The sequence below is a fragment of the Antechinus flavipes genome, chromosome 3 (genome assembly GCF_016432865.1).
Source record: "Antechinus flavipes isolate AdamAnt ecotype Samford, QLD, Australia chromosome 3, AdamAnt_v2, whole genome shotgun sequence".
In the NCBI taxonomy this organism is placed as follows: Eukaryota; Metazoa; Chordata; class Mammalia; order Dasyuromorphia; family Dasyuridae; genus Antechinus; species Antechinus flavipes.
This window is the reverse complement of record NC_067400.1, coordinates 77,734,005-77,758,473: the sequence shown is the minus strand read 5'-3', so window position 1 is coordinate 77,758,473 and position 24,469 is coordinate 77,734,005. Positions and strand designations below refer to the sequence as shown.

The 24,469-nt window shown below is 34.5% G+C and overlaps 2 protein-coding genes across 2 annotated transcripts in view; one reads left to right on the top strand and one right to left on the bottom strand.

Moving 5' to 3' along the window:
* MDH1B (malate dehydrogenase 1B) overlaps positions 1-21,460 on the bottom strand; it is a 37,932-nt gene extending 16,472 nt beyond the window's left edge. Inside the window, exons 1-7 of the mRNA XM_051983692.1 lie at positions 21,030-21,460; positions 14,529-14,641; positions 10,461-10,595; positions 9,403-9,545; positions 8,011-8,510; positions 1,549-1,690; positions 184-347 (exon numbers count right to left, since the gene is read on the bottom strand). Coding sequence (XP_051839652.1) covers positions 184-347; positions 1,549-1,690; positions 8,011-8,510; positions 9,403-9,545; positions 10,461-10,595; positions 14,529-14,641; positions 21,030-21,051 — 1,219 coding nt within the window. The 5' untranslated portion in view covers positions 21,052-21,460. The remainder of the gene's footprint in view (positions 1-183; positions 348-1,548; positions 1,691-8,010; positions 8,511-9,402; positions 9,546-10,460; positions 10,596-14,528; positions 14,642-21,029) is intronic.
* A 321-nt stretch (positions 21,461-21,781) lies between these two features.
* FASTKD2 (FAST kinase domains 2) overlaps positions 21,782-24,469 on the top strand; it is a 33,898-nt gene continuing 31,210 nt past the window's right edge. Inside the window, exon 1 of the mRNA XM_051983691.1 lies at positions 21,782-21,905. The gene's annotated coding sequence lies outside the window, so the exon portion shown is untranslated. The remainder of the gene's footprint in view (positions 21,906-24,469) is intronic.

Here is a 24,469-nt window from a genome sequence, read left to right as displayed (position 1 = left end):
GCCTCATTATTCCTTCCTTAGCCATGTTCTAGAATGGTAAAGTTAAACGAAAGAAGAAAATCAGACACTTGATGGAGATTTGTTCAGATATAAGAGATGGGAGTATGTGTGATTATGCTGGCTGTCTTCTGCACAGGAAAAAGAAGGAAAACTCTTTTCATGATGTGGGAAACAAAGATTCACCTTCACTTATTATTCCCATAGACAAAATCTCTCCTGGAGGGGAATTGTGGTACCAGAACTTCAGTACAGTAGCTATGCAGTGTGCCGATGAAACACCCCTTTGGAGATACCTCGTCAAACTCCACGAATTGAGGGAGGCCTCAAATTCTTTCCTAATCCACTCACTGAAAAAAGAGAAAGCAATAATTTTACTAGAACAAAATGCTCCTCTAAAATAAAAAAGAAATAAAAATTATAAGAAATAAATGCTAATTCAAGTCTGGAAAACTGAAACATAAATGTAAATACAAGCACACATTAATTCTACCTTAAGAACTCTGTCACATAGTAGCTTTATATTCGATATGACTGTGTATGTAGATTATAAATTATGTGAGACAGGAAATAAGCCTTAATTATTTTTATATTTCTTCTGGTACATTGCACATTGTTTTTCACAGAGTGAACAAATAATAAATAGTTGTTGAATGATGAATATAAAAATGTTAAGTCTATAGGAAGGATAAGTTCCTATTTAAACTGTGTATTTTCCACTTCATTATGAAAAAAATACACACTATAAAATACATTTTGTCTATTGTTGCCTACTTCAATAATTCAAGAACGTATCATTTTGTTACTATGGGGTATTCCCACAACTGATACAAATAAGTAGATGTTCTTCAAGAATTGCTATGACCAAGAAATTTATGACTGTCATTCTCCTAGTCAAATATTAAAAAAAGTACATGTTCCAGGTCACAATTTTCCATCACTGTTAAAGAACGTTAAACCAAACAGTGTACTCTGGATAATTCTATAGTCCTTCAGAAAGTAGCTCGATTCTGTATGATTCTGTGAAATCATGTATGTTAAGGATGTCATATATTATTGCCCAAAGCTCGTTGAATGGGATTGGATTCCAGTTGTCCTAAGACTAGAATAGGCATAGAACTAAGAATAAATGTTTGAAAAGTATAACCCAGGAAGAACTTCTCCCAGGTCAAAAGTGTAAAATGAATTGGATAAAAAATCTAAATATCTTTATGATCTTTTTATGGTTCCCCTTAATCCTAAATTACATATGTTGAAAATATTTTCATTGAGAAGTTTTTAAAAATCACACACATACACATACACAAAATTAACATGTCAAGATAGCTCACAATTAAATATAAAAAACTCTAGTGGTCAAATTGTTGTTTCATATGGATATATCTAATCTATTCACTTCAATTGATATCATGGTAAATATGGGGAAGTTGGATTGTTAAACAATACTTTTGCAGATCTAAAGATACTTGAAAATTATCTTAAAAGGCTCTGATAATGTTATGATATATCACTATATAATAATTAGTATATAATATTTAAAAGGTACCATACCTATCAAATATCAAGTTTAACACGTAACGTGAAAAGCTTGGAGGTCCCCAAATAGCACTGTTATATCTGAAAACTTTTGCTTTCCTCAGGTCAATGTAGCGAGAACCGGTAATATTACCCCAAATGATCACATCTTTGATGTCTAGAACAAAAGGACTCAATTAACAAATATAACAATGTATATACAAAAAGAAAATACATTACCTGAGAGTCTTAATTGGGATATCAACCTAGGGAAATTGTTCTTTAAAATACATGAGCGAATCCTGTCAATCTTTTATTTCCATGGGCAGCTCTTTTAAAAACAATCATTAATGAATTTGCTTTTATATAACTCTTCCTCTATAAGCCCAACTCTTACTCTGGAAAGAGTCCTCTTTTTTTAAACATAGCTATAATTAAGTTAAAATTAAACCTTAAGCAAAACTAGTTATTTCATCTGTGTATATATAGCTATATACCATATAGCTCTCTATCCTAGAAGTCTCCTCCCTTTTTGTTGAGAAAATGAAGATATATTTCATATTTGTGTTTTTTATCATTAGTTTTTTAATTTACCAAGTCTGTGACTTTGTTTTTTATTGATCATTTTCTTTAGATTGTTTTAGTCAATGTGTATACTGTTCTTTTGGTTCTGTTTATTTTACCTCCTGCATCAGTTAATATAAGTCTTTTCATATTCCTGTGAATTTCTCATTTATTTCTTACAATAACATTCTGTTATATTCATATTCCAAAGTTTTCACAGGCATTTCATAGGAACATAGATGCATGGAGGATATGTTAAGACACTTCAAAAAAAAAAAAAAGACTTCAGAGGCCATAAAGCTTAACCTTTTTTTATAATAATAATAAAAAAAAACTAAGGCATTCCCTCAATTATGAGAAACTCATTCTCCCTCCCTCAGTTCTTTGTGCCACAAAAAGCATTTTCATTAATATTTTGGTACATATTGAAACTTTTAAAATCTTTTGACTTTTTGGAATAAATACTCAGGAACAGGATTGCTGGATCAAATGGCATGTGAGCAGTTTAGTAGCTTTTTGTATAATTTCAAGTTGCTATTAAAAATGACACCAATTCATGGTCTCAACAACAATGTATTTGTGTGACAGCCTTGCTAACAATAGAGGCCCAATAGTATCTCTAACATGAACTATCCATATTTTCTCTAATATTTGCCATTTTGCAAACCTCAAACTTGTTTTAGTTAGGTTTGTTTCTATTAGTAATTTGGAGCATGTCTTCATATGTCTTAATATAATCATCTGCAATTCTTTTGGAAAAAAAAGTAGGCACTTAAATATTGAGGGTTGGCTCATAGTCTTCTATATTTATCTCAATTCCTTGATATCCTAGACATCATAGTTTTATCAATTATAATTGAACAAATTTTTTCTTCACTGTATAGTTTCTTTTTTCATTATATCTGTAATGAATTTGTGTGTAAAAGCTTTTTTACTTTTTATTTTCAAAATTGTCTATACTTTGGCTTTTGTGGTGTTTTCACATTTGGGTTAAAAAGTCTCTTTAGAATGGAGAAAGATCATTCCAAAGAGAAAGATTATGAATGCAATGAATGTGGGAAGGCTTTCAAACTAAAGACACATCTTATTTGACATCAGAAAATTCTTATTGCAGAGAAGCCTTACATATGTGATGAATGTAGTAATGCCTTCAGTAGAGATCCATTACATAATGCACATAAGAAAACTCATGAAGAGATGTCTTATGATTGTGATGAGTATGAGATCTTCCACTACAACTTGGAGAACTTATTTGATGACAGATTCATACTAGAAAGAAAACTTTTGAATGAAATGCATTAGAGAAAGCTTCCATTGAACTTGATATTAAACAACATCTAGGAATTCATGCTGTAGAGAAATGTTATAAATGTGAGGATGAATTCAGCTGGACCACAGAACGTGACATCAGGGAATTCTTACTAGAGAAAAACCTTATGAAAGCAATTAACAGGAGAACACCATAGATATGCAGTAATAAATCCTAGGCTCACAATCTCAGAATCATCCTTGACTCCTCTCTCTTTCACCTCACATATCAGTAGCCAAGTCTTACCAACTCTGTGCCCATAATCTTCTCACATCTTTCCAATATTTTCTTTTTACACAGCTATTACCCTAGTTTATGCCCACATGAATTCTTTCTTAAACTATTCTATAACCTGAGGAATTTACTTAGCAGAGTGCCTGGCACATGATATTGTATAAATGTCAGCTATTATTACTATTATTTCTATTTTGTCTCCTGCAATAGATTTTTGAGTGCCTTGTGGACTAGAATTGTTTGTTTTGACTTTGTACCCTTAGCACCTAAGTACATAATAGATCCTTAATAAATATTTATCACTGGGTTCAGGATTTAGACATAAAGAGTCATGCTGTAAACAAATTAGGAGAGCAAGGGATAGTTTACCTGTCAGATCTTTGGAGAAAGGAGGAATTTATAACCAAAGAAAAACTAGAGGGGTGAAATGCAAAGTAGTTATTTCTGATTACATTAAATAAATTGTTTTTTGTCCAGACAAAACCAATGAAATAGAGATTAGAAAGGAAGCAGAAAGCTGGGAAACAATTTTTATAGCCAGTGTTTCTGACAAAGGTCCTTTTTTCTTCTTTCCGTCCCTCTTCCTTCTCTCCTCCCTTCCCTTTCCTTCCTTTTTGTGAAGGCAGTTGGAGTTAAGTGACTTGCCCAGGTTCACACAGCTAGGACATGTTAAGTGTCTGAGACTAGATTCAAACTCAGGTCCTCCTGACTTCAGGGCTGGTACTCTATCCACCGCACCTTCTACCTGCCCCAAAGGTCTCATTTCTAAAATAGAGAATTGAAGCAAATTTATAATAATACAATCCATTCCCTGATGGTCAAAGAATATGAACAGACAATTTTCAGATGAAAAAATTAAGGTCATTTATAGTCAATGCTTTAAATTACTATAAATCTGAGAAATGCAAATTAAAACAAATCTGAGGTACCACCTCACACCTATCAAATTGGCTAAGATGACAAAAAAGATAATGATAAATATTGGAGGGATGTAAGAAAGCTGGGACACTTATGTGTGGTTGGTATCAGTTCTATACCTGTAAAATGACTTGGCAAAGGAAATGGCAAAGTACTCCAGTATTTTTTCTAAGAAAACCCCAAATAAGGATATAAAATATAGACTGGACTGAAAAGAAATATTATGAACTGATCTAGTCATTCTGGAGAGCAATATGGAACTGTACCCAAAGGACTATGAAACTGTGCATACCTTTTGATCCAGAAGTCTTATTACTACCCAAAGAAATCATAAAAAAGGGAAAAGGACTCACGTGTGCAAAAGTGTTTGTAGTTGCTCTTTTTTGTGATGGCAAGGAATTAGAAATTGAGTGAAGGCTCATCAACTGGTGAATGGCTAAATAAGTTATGATATATGAAGTAATGGAATATTATTTTTCTATAAGAAGTGATAAGCAGGCTGATTTCAGAAAAGCCTGGAAAGACTTATATAAACTGATGCTGAATGAAGAGAGCAGAATCAGGAAGACATTTTACACAGTAATAACAAGAGTATGTGATGATCAACCATGGATAGACTTGACTCTTCTTAGCAATGTGGCTTGCCAAGACAATTCTAATAGATTTGAGATGGAAAATACTACCTGTATTCAGAGGGAGAGCTATGGAGACTGGATGCAGATCAAAGCATACTATTTTTACCTTTTTATTGTTGTTTTGCTTTTTCTTTCTCATAGTTTTTTCCCTTTTGTTCTGATTTTTCTTTCACAACATAACAAATATGGAAATATATTTAAAAATACTTATCAATAACTGAATGTTATATAGCAAACAAATACAAAAGGCCACTACATTTCAATATGAATTTACAAAAGCCAAAAACACTTTCAAAGACATAACAGAAAATAAAATTTAATTTATTTTATAGTTTGCATTTCGAAAATTAAACATTTAGTTTTTATAGGTGCCTAAGTTTTACATATAATGAAAGCAAGTTGCTTTATTTATTCAAAATCAACAATATTTACATGTGGGAATACAATGGATTAGCCTTTAGGTTTCTAAAGCAGAGAGAATCTCATAGTTAAAAGTGAACACTTTTGATGGTGGATATTAGGTTACTCTGAAATATTCTGGTTCACTTTGGCATGGGTTATGGTTATTACATTGAAAGCAGCAACTAAGTAGCGCAAGTGGATAGAATGCTGGGATTGGAATCATGAAGACTGATTGTAATTTCAAATTCAACCTCAGATACCTAATGGTTACCTGATTCTGGGCAAGTCACTTAATTCTGTTTGCTTCAGTTTCACACCCGTAAATTGACTTAGCAAAGGAAATTGAAAAGTCCTCCAGTATCTTTGCCAAGAAAACCCCCAATAAAGATATGAAGAATAGATTAGACTGAATAGAAATATTGCTTTCTAAAACTTCCTTGTTGATAAAGAAACAGATGTGACTTTTATTGTCATTTGTTAAGGAGTTCAGAATATATCAGTTCCAGTAGTTTAAGACAAGTCCATATTCTATAGGTTTTCTAATTTTGCCTGAAATTATTCTTATCGTATCTTTGAATGTCCATTGGCTACTGGTGGTTTCTCTTCCCTAAAAACTTGGCTTGCTCAGATTTTGTCTATTGTGATCTCTCATTGCATGTTGCAATAGGCAGGATTTGAACCTTTCTCATAGCCTCAGAATCTAAAGTCAGTATTTTCTATATTGCATTATATTGCCATTTGCAATACTCCTATTTCCCCAACGCACATGTGCATCTATTTAACTTCTCTACACTTACTATTTCAACTAGTAATAATCGCTAATAATAACAAAAAGCCATTTCAATACCCATCAAATATCATAAACTAATCTTTTAAACTATCAAGTACTTATTATGTGAAATGGTCCATGTTAGCTCTTCTTTACTTACCCAACATATTTTCTATATTCCATCATATATTCCCTATACCTTTGGTGAATATTGTACTTAATCATATTTGATTTTGTATTATAGCCATATGTGCATATATCATTTTGGATCTAATAGACTATGAATTCCATGAGAAAAATGGCATTTATTTTTGTATTAGCTCCAGCATCCTGAACAGTGTTTTGCTCATGGGAGATGCCCAGTAAATATTTATTGAATTGAATGAAATTAGATATACACAAACTGGAACTCAGGAGACTTGAGGAATTAGGTTCAAAGTCTATAAAAAATGAAGAAAGGGCATGTGAATCACACATACTGGGTCTGTGGAGATCTTGTAATATGGTACACAACCTTTATAAGTATGTGTGTGTGAAAATAAAATATTAGGTTATTTTAAAAATCCAAGTATCAATTCAAATATAATGCATCAGAATTTTTAAAATTATGACATATGATTTAAGAAAATTTAGTTCAATTCAGTTTAGTGTTGTATAATAGTGTATTGGACTTGAATTAGGAAGAATTAAGTTTGAACATCTTTTTACACTTAGTAGCTCTGTGACTATGACCAAGTTACTTTATATATATTGAGACCTCAGATGATTACTTTTATAAAAGGGGGACATCAATTTTATAAGATCGTTTTGAGATTTAAATGTAATGTGATATAATGGTCAATTGTACAAATGGTCAGTAATTATTATTACTATATTATTATTATTCAATGAAAATTTATTTAGTACTATGGCACAGTGGAGGTAATATGACATTTGGGGATTCCATAACGCTCCATGACTTCTATAAACTCCATAAATTACTTAACCTCTCTGCTTGTCAGTTTCTTCAGTTATAAAGAGAAGGTATAGATTTTATGGTGCTCATTCTAGTCATAAATCTATCAGCATCTAATTCTACAAGGTAGAAGAGCTATGTCAATTCTGGGAAGATGGACAAAAATGAAAGGAATGCCCTGCCCTCAGGAAGCTTACATTCTACTGATTTGTATCATTTCTGGTTATTTGTCCCTACCTAATTATCTCATATGGTAAGCATATAGCCTATATCCCATTTCCTTTTTTTATGTTGATTAAAATAAATTAGTAATAAAAATTAATTAAACATACACCAACAGGAATTTGCAAACTAATCAGATTTGGATCACAGTATTAGAAATACTAGAGATGGCAGCAACTTTTGTGTTAATGAACTATACTCCATTTTTCTTTTCTCATCTGTAAAAGGAATGGATTGGTTACTTTTAACTCTCAATCCATGATCCTATGATAGCCTAAGCCAATCCTTTCATGTGACAACTGAGCCCCAGAAAGATTAGATATGTGGCCCAAAGTTCCCCTTGTCTAGGCCACAATCAACACTGTGCCCCAGGTTTCCTGATCCCTGTTTGCTGTATTTTCTCTGATTGCCAGTCCCATATTCATACTTCAGAAGGAAGCTTTAGCTTCTCTGAAAACAAAAACATCATCTATTAAAATATATAACTCACCAGATGCTGTAGTTTTCATTTTTCTGGCCAACATGGCTTTCGCTTCATTTTCCAACACCATGGCCACAGCAATGACATTCCGTGGGTTAAGAGATGGCGTATATGTAATGATCAAATTGGTGGTGAGATTTAGAAAGGTCTTTCCTGCCACAATAACTTTCACAGATTTATGAGCATTTTTCTCAATTAGGGATCCAAATAACTGACACAGAGGAAGTCTAGCTCTGATTCTGTTTTCTAGAGACTCAAACTCATTTTCAATATCATCATTAAGGATGATGATAACCTCAGCCCCAACAAAGGCCTCTTCTATTGCTGTGCACATGGAGATATTCCGCAAGAGAGGGGCTGCCAAGTCTTGGGCCTCCATCATAGTGCCATGGAGACCGTCTTCATTAAAGTTGTTGTTTAAGAGATGGATGCTAATTTCTTTGTCCTCCCCAAACACTTCTCCATTTACCAATATTGGAATCAGGTTGTATGATGTAGGACAAGATGCACTGATGAAAATAAATGATAAAAATGATGTTCCCCTTTAAACCCTTACTCTTAACATGCAATTCTTTATAACATAGTAAGACTACATATTTGTAGCATGTTTTGTTTTATATTCCTTACATTTCTAGTTTTTACATTTAAATTTATGTTTATTTTTAATACTCATGCAATTCTTTAAATACAGCAAGATTGCACATATTTTTAAATGGGCAAACTTATACCTCAACATTGGGTAATTTGTTTTAGATTGGGGTTTAAAAAAAGAAAGGTAGACATTCCAACTCCTACCTTGCCCTGGTCGTGAGAAAATCTCAAAATAACAGATACTGCCTCTTTCAAATGACTGAAATAAAAATTTCTGTTTGTAGGTAATTATTTATAATAAATTACTATTATCCTTTGTTTATCCTTTAAAATTTTCTCATGTGAAAATTAAAATAATCAAGTCTCTCAATTATTGTTTATGAAAAGTTGTGGAAAATTTTGGGGGACATTTACTAAGAAATATGTTTCCCCCCCAAAATTCAGTCAGGTTTTAAGTTCATTAACATATTAAAGAATTGGGATTTTTAAGTCATAGAAATAAGTCAAACACTTTAAAATTTACAAAAAATATAGACAAGGACAACAGGGAGTTATTTCCTTAAAAAGACTATTCAACAAATAAAATGCTTTGTGAGAAATATGGAAAATGTAAACACTCTTAAGTTGTCCTATCTTGGTAGTAGATTTTCATTTATTTGCATTTTAAATAAATGCACTGAATATGTATATTTTAAATTAATGCACTGAAATAAATCTCAAAAATGATTTTTGCCTAATCTATTGTAAAATTAATTATGTACCCTGTTAAAGAATTGTGATGTAGCAATTAGCCTGGCTCTGCTGTCCTACCCGGTGATCCAGACCTTTATGGGATTGATCACACTTTTAATCTCTTCTTTCTCCTGTTGAATTTCTATATGTGTCTCCAAGTTCTCGCTAGCAATAATCAGCATCTCGTTGGTCATCATCTTTGAGGTGATACCATAGTAAAGCTAGATAGAAAGAAGATCTAAGTTAGCACAAGAAGATACAGATGGGAAGAAAGACTCATTCTGTTTTCCATGAATGAAATGGGGACCCTTTATGTACTCTTTCTGCTGCCATCACATCTGGGAAGATGACAAGCCTGCTTTTGGAAATTTAGGATTGTGAGTAATAATTGGGGACCTACCCTGTTAAAGAGCATGTGCAGGTATTTTATGACTGTCTTCCTTCTGCTTTCCTCATGGTGAAGAAAAGTCTTAATCTGATACTGAGCTGAAACTGAGTATGTATACAAAAGATATACATAGACCGAATCATGATTTTTCCCCTGACTATAAGGGAGGAAGAAATGCTGTAAGCTTTCCAGGTGGGGAGAGAGTTCATACAACCTCCCTGTAAAAACCGACATATGTCCATAAATTCAAGATGCCTGCTTTTTACCTATCTGTATTTCTCATTTCTGCTCTCAGATATTGGAGACCAAATTGACAAGGCTTTTATGAGCTTCAAAAAAAAAATGCTACTAGAGATCCAAGAATTAAAAGTACATAACAGTTTTCTGGCACCAAAGCCCCATGAGGAGTCAGCCATGAGAAGAAAACATCATTATTATATTGATCCAGCCAAATGCTATGCCCTGAAGCCCACACCTTCAAAAGCTATGCTCCCATCTAGAAATGAGAAATCCCCTTAAACTTCTGAGGGGAAAGAGAGAAGTAGCTTTGCTTTGGGGATCCAACTTGTTAGAGTAGTAGGGTTTGAGAGAGTGAGCTCCAGAGCTATGTATGTTGACTACATGAAAAGGAAAGAAGAGACAAGAAAACTTTTAAAAATTGACTGCATTTTCAAAATAAATGTAATAGTGTGAAGCTGAGGCAGAGCAGATACAATTTCAAACAGATGTTAACTAACAACTTTATTACCTGGACATGCTCCAAGAACTCATTAACTCCTCCCAGAAGAAGGCCCTTTCCCCCACGGTCCAACAATTCTCTCCAAATTATAGGAGAACGTTTGTGATTCCATTGATTTTTCTTACATAGATCGCGTAGCCATCGCTATTGAAAAAATATGCCAGGGAAAGTCTAATGTGATAAAATTTACTTAAAATTTAAGTTTTATAAGTTTAAGTGCTATCCTTTCCAACTGATATAAAATGTCTTAGTGTTCTTTAAAAGTATACCTTAAATTTTAAAATGGCACTAAATTATAAAATAGCAAATTAGATAAAAATAAAATAGATTTTTAATTTAAAAATTCTTTTCACTTCCAAATTCTCTCTTTTGTTTCACCCTTTCCCTCACCTATTGAGAAGGCAAAAAATATAATACTCATTATGTATATGAAGTTATGCAAAGTATAGTTCAACTTTAGCCACCAAAAAAGCATAAAAAAGTGAAATTAATTTTTATTCATCAGTTGTTAAATAGTTGTTCAGATTGGTTAGTAGACCTTACTCAGACTGATAAGAAGAATTAAAATATCAAGAGATGCTTTAAACAATTTTTTAAAAAATGAGACAATAGAACTCCCTTTTCTACTTTAAAAAACTATTCACTAATTTCATGAGCTTATTTATTCCTAGCTCTTACTCAGACTGAAGAAAAGCTACTTATCTCAGCTCCGTAGGGTTGCTACATTTTGTCAGGCTCAAAAAGTCAAGAGTAACCTGGAGATTAGATGGTAGTTATTTGGTGAATCAAATTTATGTTTATTTAAAAATAAAATAATCCAGTTTGTGTGGACTTTGTCTCTAAAAGCCAAATTGTTAGGGAACAGTTTGATGTTCATTGTACACTTGGATATACAGTTGGTGCCTTTAAAGTACATGTAGTAAGACTACTTTAAAGAAGTGAACCTTAATGATCCAGTCCCTTTGATATTTGAGTGATTAAATTCCTCCCCAAGATTGCCATAATCTTCCACAATCCCTCACACTTGGCAGTATCAAAAGCCTTGATCAGTTAGACAAACATTGTATACAGACCTCTATTCTGCTCTTGGCATTTCTCCTGGAGTTTTCTGTCCTTGAACACCATGTCAACTGTTCCATGGTCCTTTCTAAAGCTACATTGACTCTCAGGCAAATGACCTCGCCCATGATTAATTGGCCGATTAAGGAGGACACTGGCAAGTATCTTGCCAGCAATGACTAGGAGAGAGATCTCCCTGTGGGTGTCACAGAAACAGCCTAGTTTCTTTTCCTTTATATTGAAGCATCTTTAAGCTGCTGAGGGATGATTTCTTCTTGTTACATAACATGGAAGATTTCACTTAGGTGCTGTATGAGCAATGGACCCCCTCCCTTGTGGATATCTGCTGGAATGGAGTCAGAATCAGGTGCTTTGCCATTTCCTCTAGAACTGTTTGATAGTATTTGGTATCTTTTTTTAAAATTTATTTTAAAATTTTATTTTATTAAAAAAAACAGAATAGAAAAAATAAAAGTAGAAAAGGAAAACAAAACAAAACACAACAGAATAGAACATTGCCATGTGTCCAACAGAATATTAAGGAGATTTGAAATTTATAACAATAAATTACCAGTTCAAGAAAGGCTATATTCTTTGCTTCCTTGTAAATTGTTCTTTTGTTGTTTGCTCAAAGTTTTTTACTTTATCCTTTTTTCCCCCTTTCTAGCTCCCACCCCAATTTCCCCCAAGCAGGGGGAAGCACAGATACATTTATATATAGATAGATATATTCATGTACATGTATACACTCCCACAATCCCACTTTCCTACAGTATCTATATCTATATAGCTATATATACACACACATTCACATACATACACAGATCTACTCCCATATACATATATCTATATACACACACATATAGAATATCATGGATACATATTTATATATATTTAAGTACATATATATACACACACACACACATACACACACCTTTACCCATATGTAAACATACATCTACAACAATATTATATGGCTGACATATAAGGTTGATTTCTCTCTTGATTGAATATTTAAGTTTGACTTTGTCTAAGATTAACAATTACTAGTCGTAATTTTTTTCTAATAAATTCTATCCTTATTGTAACATTTGTATATCTCTCTTCTTTCTCATCCCTGCTAACTCTTCTACTTTAATTCTACTCCTTAATTTGCCTTATTTTTACTTACCCTTTCCCCACTCATAGATCCCTTCAATCTTCTTCCCCCACCCTTTCCTTCCCCCTCCACCCATCCCTTCCCCTTGTATGTCTTTATAGATTTTTGGAGGATGCTATACTTTCATGGCATATATGTAGCCTTATCTATTTAACCCATTCCCAATGTGAATAGGTTTTCATAACTATCAGCCTTTCTCCCCCCTCTAAAGCCTCAATGTATATACTTCCTCTGCACCACATTTGTCTAACATCATTACTATTTTTACCTTTTCCTAGGCAATTTTGATTTTTTTAGAGTCAGATCATACTCAATTCTGCCTGAATCTTTCTTTTGAGCTGCCCAATTGCTGATGTTAATCTTAAACATCTGATATATATTTCCATGTAAAAAAAAACAAAACAATTTATCTATGTTAAGTTTCATGAAATTGATCTTTGATATTGGCTCTTAAATATTAAGTTTTCTAATGAGTTCAGGTTTGGTTGAAAGAAAGTCCTAAAAATCCACAAGTTCATTGAATGTCCATTTTTTTCATTCAATATTATAATTTTGCTGGATATGATATTTTGGTTAATTCTTTTGATTGCCAGCATATATTGATTCCAGGACCTGTGATCTTTTATTATGGCTGCTGATAAGTCCTATACAATTCTAAATGTAGCTTCAGCATATTTGAATTGGTTTTTTTATTTCTTGAAAAATTTTCTCTTTGATGAGATATTAGAAATTTGGATTTAATATTCTTATATATTTTCCACAAAGGATCTCTTTGAGGTGGTGATTGGTAGATTTTTTCTGTTTCTACTTTCCTCTCATGTTCTATTATTACATGACAATTTTCTTGCATTATTGTGTCCATAATTATTGTCTTCTTTTGGTCACTACTTTGTCTTCTTGATCTGTTCTCCAGATCTGTTGTTTTGTATTCTGTTCTATTTTTTTCATTCTTTATATACTGCTTTATTGTTTTTTGGTCTCATAGCTTCACTGGTTTCCCTTTGTCCAATTTTAATTTTCAAAGAGTTATTTTCATCATTAAAACTTTGAATCTCTTTTTAGTTAACTTTTTTTCATGATCTTGTTTTTCTTGAATGGTTTTTATTTTTATTTTTTAGTTTTTCTTCAATGTCTCTCATTTGATTTTTGAATTATTTTTTTAGTTCTATAAATTCTCTTTGTATAGAAAGCCATTTCACATTACTTTTTGGGGTAGAAAAAGTCTTTTTTTACTTTACTGTCCTCTTCTGAAGATGAATGCTGGTATTTCCTGTTCCCATAATAAGTGTCTATGGTTGGATTCTTTTTTCTTTGCTGGTATTAGTGTAAGCATCTTTAATTGTGGCGTGTAGGTACCATACCTCTCTAGCTTCACCTCAGCTTTCCCTTCTGACCTGGAACCCCAAACCAAAAGCTCCTCCCTCCTGCAAATGCTGGTACCACTGCTTCTGCACACATTAGGTATGTTAGCTCCTTTTTACTCAGGGCCGGGTACAGTTGTGCCTGGAATTCCTAATCAGCTACCAAATGTCCTCAAATAACATTCAAAAATAAAATCTGAAGACTTTTAAAGGAAGATAAACATTAAGAAGCACCAATATAAGTGATAGATACTGAATTCCCAGGGGAAACTAAATTTGCTTTCTTTATCAATCAGAAACCACATTAATTTTCATGCATCATATTAAAATATTTAAATTGAGGTATTAAAAAGTGATCTGAAGAGAAAAATTACCACTTGCCTATATAATACATGAATAAGCAAATCTTCATTACAGCAAATTAATCTGAAACAAATAATAACCAATTTTGGAGATGATGACTTTCAGTTAATCTAATAGACTGTAATAATTTCTTACCTTCCAAACATCAGGGTGTTGAATAATTTTGTGTACTCGGAAATCAGGTAGATTTCTCTGCAGATAATCTGCCAGCAATTCTGCCTTAGCAAAATAGGGGCAGTCCGCCTTACCTAAGAGATCAATTAGTAAAATGACAGTTTACATATTCTTGTATGTTGGCATTACACATTGGTAGTCACATAGGTTGCACATCCTTTTTTTTTTTTTTTTTTTTTTGCACTATCATGTACATGCAAATCAAGTAGAATTCACCTGAATTTAACTATGTATTAAGTATCCACTGTCTATAAAGCAATGCTATAGGTTATAAGGGTTTTAAAACAAAAAAGACGATGTGCCTGTGTTCCAAGAGCTTCTGGTTTTTCTTTTTTGTTTGTTTTTTAGGGAGGGGGGAGGCAATGGGAAGAATGCAAAATGTACAATAGTAAGAATAAAGGTAATAAAATGTAATGTAAGAGCATTAAAAATTAGGACAATCAAAAGAAGCTTCATGGAGAACATCTGAATATAGCATTGAAAGGCTAGGTCTCTGAAAGGCTGAGACATGGAAAGTGTATATTTTGGGCAGAAGAAATAATTTGTGTGCAAAAAGTGGACCTTTGGAATAGAGATGAATGAGAGAAATGGTGAAGAAATGAAAGAATATGTTTCAGAGACATGCTCTCTAGTTTTCAATTGCTTCTCTTTTAGATTCCTCACTGACATTCAGACCTTAAAAACCGAATACCTCTTGTCAACCTAGGGAATTCCTTTCAAGTCAAGCCAAATAAGCATTTATTAAGTGTTTGCGATATGATTTAGCTAAGTTAGAAATACAAATACAAGACAATCTCTGCCCTTAAAAAACTTTTTAATGGAGGAAGACAATGTATGAAAAAGGAAGCTAGAATACCACTTGTATTATAGGTATCAGGCCAGAGAAGGTTGTAGAGAAAGTCTAGAGGAAGAGACAGGAATAGGTGGTCTGGACATGTATTTTAAAATGGAGGTTCTAGAAAACTAGCCAATCAGAAGGAGGGACTGTAGCAGTGAAGCTATATTCCTAATGTGTGAAGTCTAGGATTGTAGTGACCTTCCAGAGTTGGAGAGATTCATTGAACATTTTAGGGAAGTACAGTGAATTACAAAGTTTAGACAAGATATCAGGAGGCCTAGGTTCTAGTATTTTTTTTCCAGGTATGTCATTTTGGACAACTTCTTTCTTAGTCCTTGTTTTATCTTAATGTAAAAGAAAAGAGTTGGATTATAATATGGTCTGTAAGATATCAGTGTCAAACTCAAAGAGACATGGGACCATTAAATAGTACATAAAGATCCTTACTCACAATTTATTGCCACATTAGTAAACATTATATTCTATTATATTTTAACTTATTTTGTAAATTTATTTTGTAAATATTTTCCAATTGCATTTGAATCTGTTTCTAGTCAAACTCAGAAGTGTCATGAGCCATGTACATTTCACTCTTTGCTCTAAGGGCAAACTTCTTCCATTCCTGATCTCTTTTTTCTATAGAAATGTTTATGCAACCCCACATATATAAAAATCCAGCATTTACTGATAATAAGTCATAATTTCATGACCCCCACATTCAGATACATGACCCCATATGGGGTCACAACCCACAGTTCAAGAAGCTGGGGTCAAAGGTACTAATACTAAAATAATAAGACTATAAGAGACAACATGGTATAGAGGAAACATTATAAAATTTAAAGATCTGCTCTGCCACTAATTAGCTAATTATTGTCTCTTTCATTTTGGGCCTTCCATCTGTAAAACTGATTGATCTAAATGATGTTTTGTTCCAAGAACAAGACACCATCTTTTGGTCCCAAAATTTTTCTCTAACTGTCCCCCATGTTTGGAATGTGTGCTCTCCCATTCCCACTTTTTTCCCCCTTTCTGTCCCCCTCCTCCCTCTTTCCTCTATGTCTGCCTCTCTTTCTCTGTTTCTTTCTCTCTGTTTTCTCTGTCTCTGTTTCTCTCTCATCATTATCCACTGTATTTTCTGGCTTCTTTTAAATCTCAGCCAAAAAAAAAAAAATCTCAGGAAACTTTTCTTAACCCTGGTGCCTTCCCTCTTTTAATTATTTCCTATTTATCCTGCATACAGATTGCTTTGGTTTTTTATTTGTCTGCAGGCTGTCTTCTCCTTTAGACTGTGTGCTCTTTGAGGTCAGGGGCTATCTTTTGCCTCTTCTTATATTCCCTAACATTTAGCACAATGCCTGGTCTACAGTAGTCACGAAAGAAATATTGATTGACTGTCTATCTATTGATTGTGTACCTATAGGAAAAATATCTCACCTATGATAGAATCCTTACCACTAAATTTATCTGCCAGCAGAGTACAAGTCCCAAAGGCTTCAAGAAGAGGCCTAATGCTAGATTGCATTTCTTTTACTTGAGGACCAAATCCACTTTGTGGACATTGTAAAAGGTTAAAATTTTTTTTGTCACTTTTAAATACCACCTATTAATTTGCAGAGGCTTTAGATTGGTGAAAAGAATAGTCAAATGGACAAAACCATAGATCTTTGAAGTACATGAGGACACTATTCTCATCCTATCTTGAGGAGACGGCATTCAGATAAGATGTTTTATGTTCTAAAACCTAGAGATTTGTCAAAGACACAAGCCAGAGGTAAAAATAGGAGCAACTCATTCTTGATTCCTCCCAAAGAATCATTCACATTTTTCCTCAAATAATCATGGAGCAGTAGATGTTGCATCAGACTTATCTCCTAGACTACAATGATATTCACATTTTTGTGCCATAGACACAAAGGTCTTTGGCATTCTGGTGAAGCCATAATGTTTTTAATTGCATAAATAAAATGAATAGGTTTACAAAGGAAATCAATTATTTTATTTTATTTTATTTTTGCTGAGGCAATTGGGTTTCATACAGCTAAGAGATGTTAAAGACTAGATTTGAACTTAGGTCCTCCTGACTTTAGGGCTGGTGCTCTATTCACTGCACTATATTTACTCCTATATCAAATTGTTTTTAAAAATAAGTTCATGGACTCCAGTCTCAAGCTCTTTGTCTTTATTTGATGTGGACATCTGTTGCTTTGAACTATGATGCTTGGAAGGAAAAAGATTTTAGAAGAGAAATTTTGGAAGACTGGAGGAGAAAGCTAGAGCATAGGAAAACTCAGTTACATTTGACCTTAAGAGCAAAAAGGAAGATTTTTGCCTACTAAAATGGGAGACAAAATACCTAATAGTTTTTGTTCTCTGTGAATCAAGTACTCATTTTGAGATCAGCCCTTGTCTATGACCTTTAAAATGTCCTCCATGAGTAGACAATTCTTGCAGTAGACAGAAAAAAAAATTAGTTAAAGCTGAAGGAGGCATTTGCAATTGGACTGTAGAAACATTGCTTCTGCTTTGGGGAAAGTTTATGTTTATTTCCAGGTGCCCCTCCTACTCAACTTAACTGCAAGTAGGTTTACTTCAGCTGATTATTGTAAAGAATCATGAAAAGGGAACAGGGAATATTTATAGCTGTCAAGGGCTCCGGAAAATGTAAGAGCAGGAAGGAAGGGAAATTGTGACATTATTCTTATTCAGATTCTTTCCATATATATATGTGTGTGTGTTATATATATATATATATATATATATATACTTTCCATATATAGTGTATATATGTATATATTTATATATATATACTTTCCATATATAGTGTATATATGTATATATTTATATACATACACTGTATGTACAGATCTGTATATATATGAACATGTTTTATATTCAAGTGTATTCAACAATCAACAAGTATTGCATATCTACTATGTAAGAATTAGGTGCAATGGGGAAATATAAAAATAAAAGTAAGACACAAGAATATAAAAATAAAAACAAAACAAAACCATTATTGAGGAGGTTAAAATGTGTCTAAACAACTAGAGTTTATTGAGTGAAAACTGTGTGATATTTAATATAATAAGTAAATAAGAAGGAGACAGAGATCAGAAAAGGAGGAGATAAGAGGGAGACAGAGATCAGAGAAGGAGGACATGGTACTGAAATCATAAAAATAAGTCATGCTGGAACCTTGAAGAATGACTAGCATTTCAGAAAAGCAAAAAAAGGAAGAAGTATAGCATAAGTAGGGGTTAGTTATGTGGTGCAGTGGCTATAGCACTAAGCATAGGCTTAGGAAGATCCATCTTCCTGATTTCAAATCCAGCCTTACTAGCTATGTGATTCTGGACAAGCAACTCAACTCTGTTTTTCTCAGTTTCTTCATCTCAGTTTCAATGAGCTGAAGAAGGAAATGGCAAAACACTTCAGTATTTTTGCCAAGAAAATTTCAAAAGGGGTCATGAAAAGTTGGACATGCCTGAAAAGATTAAACAACAATAATAGTGCATAAGCAACAGCATGGGTACAATGTATGTGGAAGATGCTGAGCAAGTTTACTGCCTGGAGGTGAACTGAGTGTAGGATCAAATTTTGGACCATGGAATTTGTACTTGAGAAGTGGGAAACAGGAATCACTGTCATTGTCTTGAGCCTGATAGGAAAGAAATGGTATTTAAAGGAAGCTTATTCTGATGGTATTATTTGAGGCAGATTAGAAACAAGGAGAAAATGGAGCCAGGGTATAGACAGGTAAATTAGTTTGGGGGCAAAGTTTAAAAACACAATTTTGTATATATATAGTTCTGATTGTCAATCAGATGGATTAACACCTATAAATAAAGAATTAGAGCAGAGGAAAGAGGTCTGAAATTGAGATACAGATCTGGGAGTAGTGTTGAAGCCATAGGAATAACTTGGAGAGCCTCATTTACATATGAGAAAATTGAGGCAAAAGGAGGTGAAATAAGTAAGTAGTAAGAACAAGTAAGAAGTAGAACTGTGAGGCATTAAATCTAAGTCCTCTAAAAGAGTGAATTTGATTCCTGCTTTGCCACTTACTGATTATGTGGGGAGAAATCATTCAATTAATTTTGGGTGTAAAATAAGGGAACTGGCTGAGATTAAGAGTGAATCTGTTCCTTCCTCTAGATCAAAAAAATTCTCTGACTCAGGAATCTAATTTGTTTTTTCCACCCTTACCACACTAAGCTCTCTGAGCACAAAGAGATAAGAATATAGCTTAAATATAAATAAATGAGTTTCTGTAGACATTATAATACCAATTATATAGCACTTTTAAATAAGAATTCAACTTACTTTACAATGTCCATTTCATCTTCACAACAATCTTAAAAGATAGGTACTATTACCCTACTTTACAGATGAAGAAACTGAGCCAGACAAAATTGAAGAGATTTGCTAAAGGATATATATAACTGAAGAAGCTGATTTGTAGGCTCAGTCTTCTGTCTCTTTAGACATTCTAGTTACTAAGAATCTAAAAACAAATGAGGAGGAGGAGGAGGGGGCAGGAGAAATGGATTTGAGGAAGAAGAAGAAGGAAGAGAAGGAGGAGGAGGAGGAAGAAGGAGAAGAAGGGAGAAGAAGGGAGAAGAAGGGAAAAGAAGGGAGAAGAAGACGGAAGAAGGAGGATAATAATGATGATGACAATCACCTAGGATTAATTACAAAATCCTCTACTGGAGATTCAGAATCTTTCAAAACTTATCCTCTTCTTACCTTTCCATTTTCATACACCTTACTCTTCCTCCATGTACTCTCAGATCCAGTTACATTTGCATCCTGGCTATTCCAGAAACAAGGCTCTATATCTAAGATCTGGGCATCCCTGATAGATGTCCTTCATGATTGTAAAGCTCTTTTTATCAGCTCACATACTGACCTTTCTCAACTAAACCCATCTTCTAAAGGAAGCCTTTGCCAATTCTTCTTAATTCTAGTGCTTTTTTTCTCTTATGTTCTACTTATCCTGTATATAGCTTGTTTGTACATGCTTATTTGCATGTTGTCTGTCATTAGATTGTAAGCTTGAGGGCACGGACATCCTTTTCCTTCTTTTATATCCCTAGCTCTTATCAGTGTCTGACAAATAAAGAACAACTGTTTATTAACTGACTGATGGTGATGTGAATAACAACTAGCCCTTGTTAAGGGGCTACAAGACACTTTCCATCCCTTTTCTCATTTGATCTTTACAACATGGTAGAAACTATAGGGCATTACCATCCTCATTTTAACGATGGGGAAACCTCAGAGATTCCAGTGACTTGTTCCGGTGCTCGAAAGGGGCAGAATAAGATGGGTCTCTCGGGTCTTTCTCCAAGAAACAAGTCGCTATTTTTCTCCCTCCCTCCATCTGCCTCCCTCCCCCTCTCTCCTTCCCTCCCTCCCTCCCTCTCCTTCCTTCTCTCCCTCCTTCTCTACCTCTCTTTTCCTCTTTCTTTCCCTGCCCCCCTCCTCCCTCTCCCTTCGTCCCTCATCTCCTTTCCCCTCCCTTTCCCTTCTTTTCCCCTCCCTCTTCCTTCCAGGCCAGTTAATGCTGCCGAAACTGAGGGGTCCCTGAGGCGGCTTCGGGCAGGTGGGGGGTCACTTACCCGCAATGACGAACTTGGCCATGATCACTAGGCTCAGGATAGGGACAAAGTGAGGCTAAAGTCGAGAGACGCGGCGTGGTCTCCGAGCAACCATATGTACCAAAGAGTAAATCCGTTGCTAAGCAACGTCCATCCGACGCCTTCTAGAAGCCGAGGACAAAGAAGCTCTTAAAATCCATTCTCTCTGCCTCTGTATCTTACGTGTGTGTGTGTATGTGTATGTGTGTGTGAACTCCTTTCCCCCCTTCTCTGTCCTTTCCCCTTTCTCCCTCTCTATATTTCTGTCACACACACAATGCACACACGGGTCCGGACCCCCAATCTTCCTTGCACTGTTATTGATGACATCGTCTCTTAACTATCAATAAAATGCCTTCTTAAAATGATTTAGATGCAGACCATCTAGGTTCGAGTCTTGCTAATGACACTTCATTCAACGATCATTTTACCAAGCGCCATAATATAATAAATATAGGCAAATAAATAAATAAAGGCAAAAATGCATGTCTCTGTACAGGAGGAGCTCACCAACTATTGGAGGAGCCTGGGAGAGGGAAGAAGATTTTAACACTGACAATAAATACAAAGTGGATACAAAGTAATTTCTATAGAGAAATAAAAGAATGTAAGAGTTGTATCACAACCAATGAAATCTTTCCCAACGCGGTGTCCCTCCTTCAGCTGATTCTCGAGTAACCAACATTTTTGATCCTCGGAAGAGCCCGTAAGTCTCGCGATACTTGCCAAGCCGGGAGAGGAAGTGTCATGGTTGCCTCCAGTGTTTGATAATTTGACACGCTAAGGTGAGCGGAGGATGAGCGCTTAAGCTTGGAGTTTCTCTCAGCGAAAGAAAGTAACCGGGTTCTCTTTTGGGATGTAAGTTCTCGGTTCCTTCTAGAGTGGAGAGAGTATGTTAGGATTTCCAGGTGGTTTTCTCCAGGGCTCTGGGCTGAGTGAGCCGGAGTTGCCCCGGACCTGGCGGGCAAAGTTGAAGCCTTTCCGGGTAGAACTGCCAGGGAGTAGCCGGCCCCGACCCGAACTGGGGATCAGCTGGGTGGTCCTGTGGAACCTAAGGCCCACCCCGCACTGGGCGCAAGAGGCGAGGGCCGCAGCTCGTGTTCTCCGGAAGAAGCGGGGCTTTTAACCTCTTGCCGCCCGGGGCCGGGAAGGAAATTCGGCCGGTTCCATGTTAATCTCATCCTTTTGGGTGCTTCCCCCCAAAATACGGATCAGGTCTTGTGCCTTCCTAGCCTTCTTTGCCTGTTGCTCTTCCTTCCCAAGGCATTTCTTCTTGGACGTTTAGGAATCACCCAGGGTATCGTCCCCCTTTCAGCAACAATAACAACCGTGCAATTTTTACTGCCTTTCCCTCCCCCCAGTTTATTATACTGCGCATGATATTCTTTGCATTTCTTGGGTACCAAATGCCCTACTCTCAAGCTTCACCTTTCTCCCCCTTTTGGAAACATTTGATACTATTAACCAGTCTTTCCTCTTGGATGTTTCCCCTCTACTTTCCCAGCATTGCTCTTGGTTCTCTTCTTAGCATTGTGCTCCTTTTTTTTCTGCTGCAACAGCATCCATGTTCTGTCTTACTCTGTCTTGAGCCCCTTTTTCTCTCTACACTGTTCTCTTGCTCACTCCATCAACTCTCATACGCTCAATTATGATTTCTGCATAGATGATTCCCAGATCTTTGCATTTAATCCAAGTCTTTCCTAAGCTCCAATCTGGTGTCACCAATTTCTTAATTGGATATTCTGAATGTCCCATAGGGATCTTTTTTTTTTTTTACGTGAGAAATTCATTTATTTTTAAATGAATATGTTTATTTAAAACAAATGCAAAATAAGAAAAAAAAATAAAATAGAGAAAGACAGAAAAAGAAAAAAACAAACACAAACATTGTCATGTGCCCAGCACGACCACATGGGAGAGCATTTAAAATATGCAACAATAAATTTCCATTTCAAGAAAACATATTTAATAATAGAAGACACCGTATTCATGTCTTAGGCATCTTAAACTTAAAATACTCACAACAGAACCCAGGCCAAACTCTACCCTTTTTTTTTTTTTTGTAACTTCCCTGTTTCTGTCTCTAGGATCCTTCTAGCCAACTCATTCACACCCTCTTTGCCATCCCCACTCTCAACCTACTTTTACAATCAATTGTAAATTCTATGTCCACAATTTCTGTCTCTTCCCTGTGGTTTCCTCCCGTCTAATTGACTTGCTTTATGCCCCCCTCCCTCTCTAATCCATGCTTTATACTTTTGCCAAAATGATATTTCTAAAGCTGTCTGATCATGTACAAAGTGCAAAAAAAAAAAAAAAAAAAAAAAGACTTTTTATCTTTTAATGTCCTTGGTTACAACTCACCTTCTAGCCTTTTTACATATTACTTCATTTTTATCTATTCCGTGATCTAAATCAAACTAGCCTACTTATAGTCATAACACACATGACCTTCTATTTCTCATCTCCATGCCTTTGACAGGTATGCCTTCATATTTTTATCCCATCATTTCTGACTCTTAAATTTCTTTATATTCTCCAAAGTTAAGTTCAAGGGTTGCTTTCGCCCTGAAATCTTTTGTGATTGCCCAAGCCGATGGTCCTCCTCAAATGACCTTGTATTTATTTTGTATGTAGTTATATGTGTTTATATATGTACGTATTTTATTTGCATGCATATTTACACGCATACATTTGTGTATTTAGAGAACATAAGTTCCTTGAGGGCAGCGGCTATTTCATGTACTTAGCACTTTGTCTGGCACAGTAGGTACTTAATGCTTGTTTATTCCAAAATACCACTTGAGCCCTTCATTTATTAACTCATTCTTGTTACTTACCTTATTCAGCTTTCTTTCCTTTTTGGTCATACCAATATCTTAGATGACTTATTTTTATGTTATTTCTTATTATAAGACATCAGTAACGATTTTTAGAGTTTACACATTCCTGTTATCTACTTTCTCTTGCTTTTTTGGGTGGTTTAGATTTAATTGTTTTATGTCCAGGATGTGCTGATCAACTGCTTGTTGTAATCTAGGAAATAAGCATTTTTAGTACACATTTTTTCTCCAGTGCAAATAATTAAGCCAATCTTTTTTGAGTTGCTAAGAAAGGTAGTGAAGAGGCTTTGTCCTTTTTTTTGTATATATGTTGCAATTAATTATTCTTAATTTAGAGTTTGTGAACTTATTTTAGGAAAAATATTTTGATAACTACATTTTGATATAATTTTTTTTAATGCAATTGTATACATTATTCTGAGAAAGGGTCCATAAACGTCATCAAATTGTCAATGGAGCTTTTAACATAAAAAAGGTCAAGAACATAGTACATAGTAAACACTTAATAAATGCACTTTAAATTATCTATAGATCTTAAATATGGCATCTTTCATGATATTGCTTAAAATTTTTGGTAAA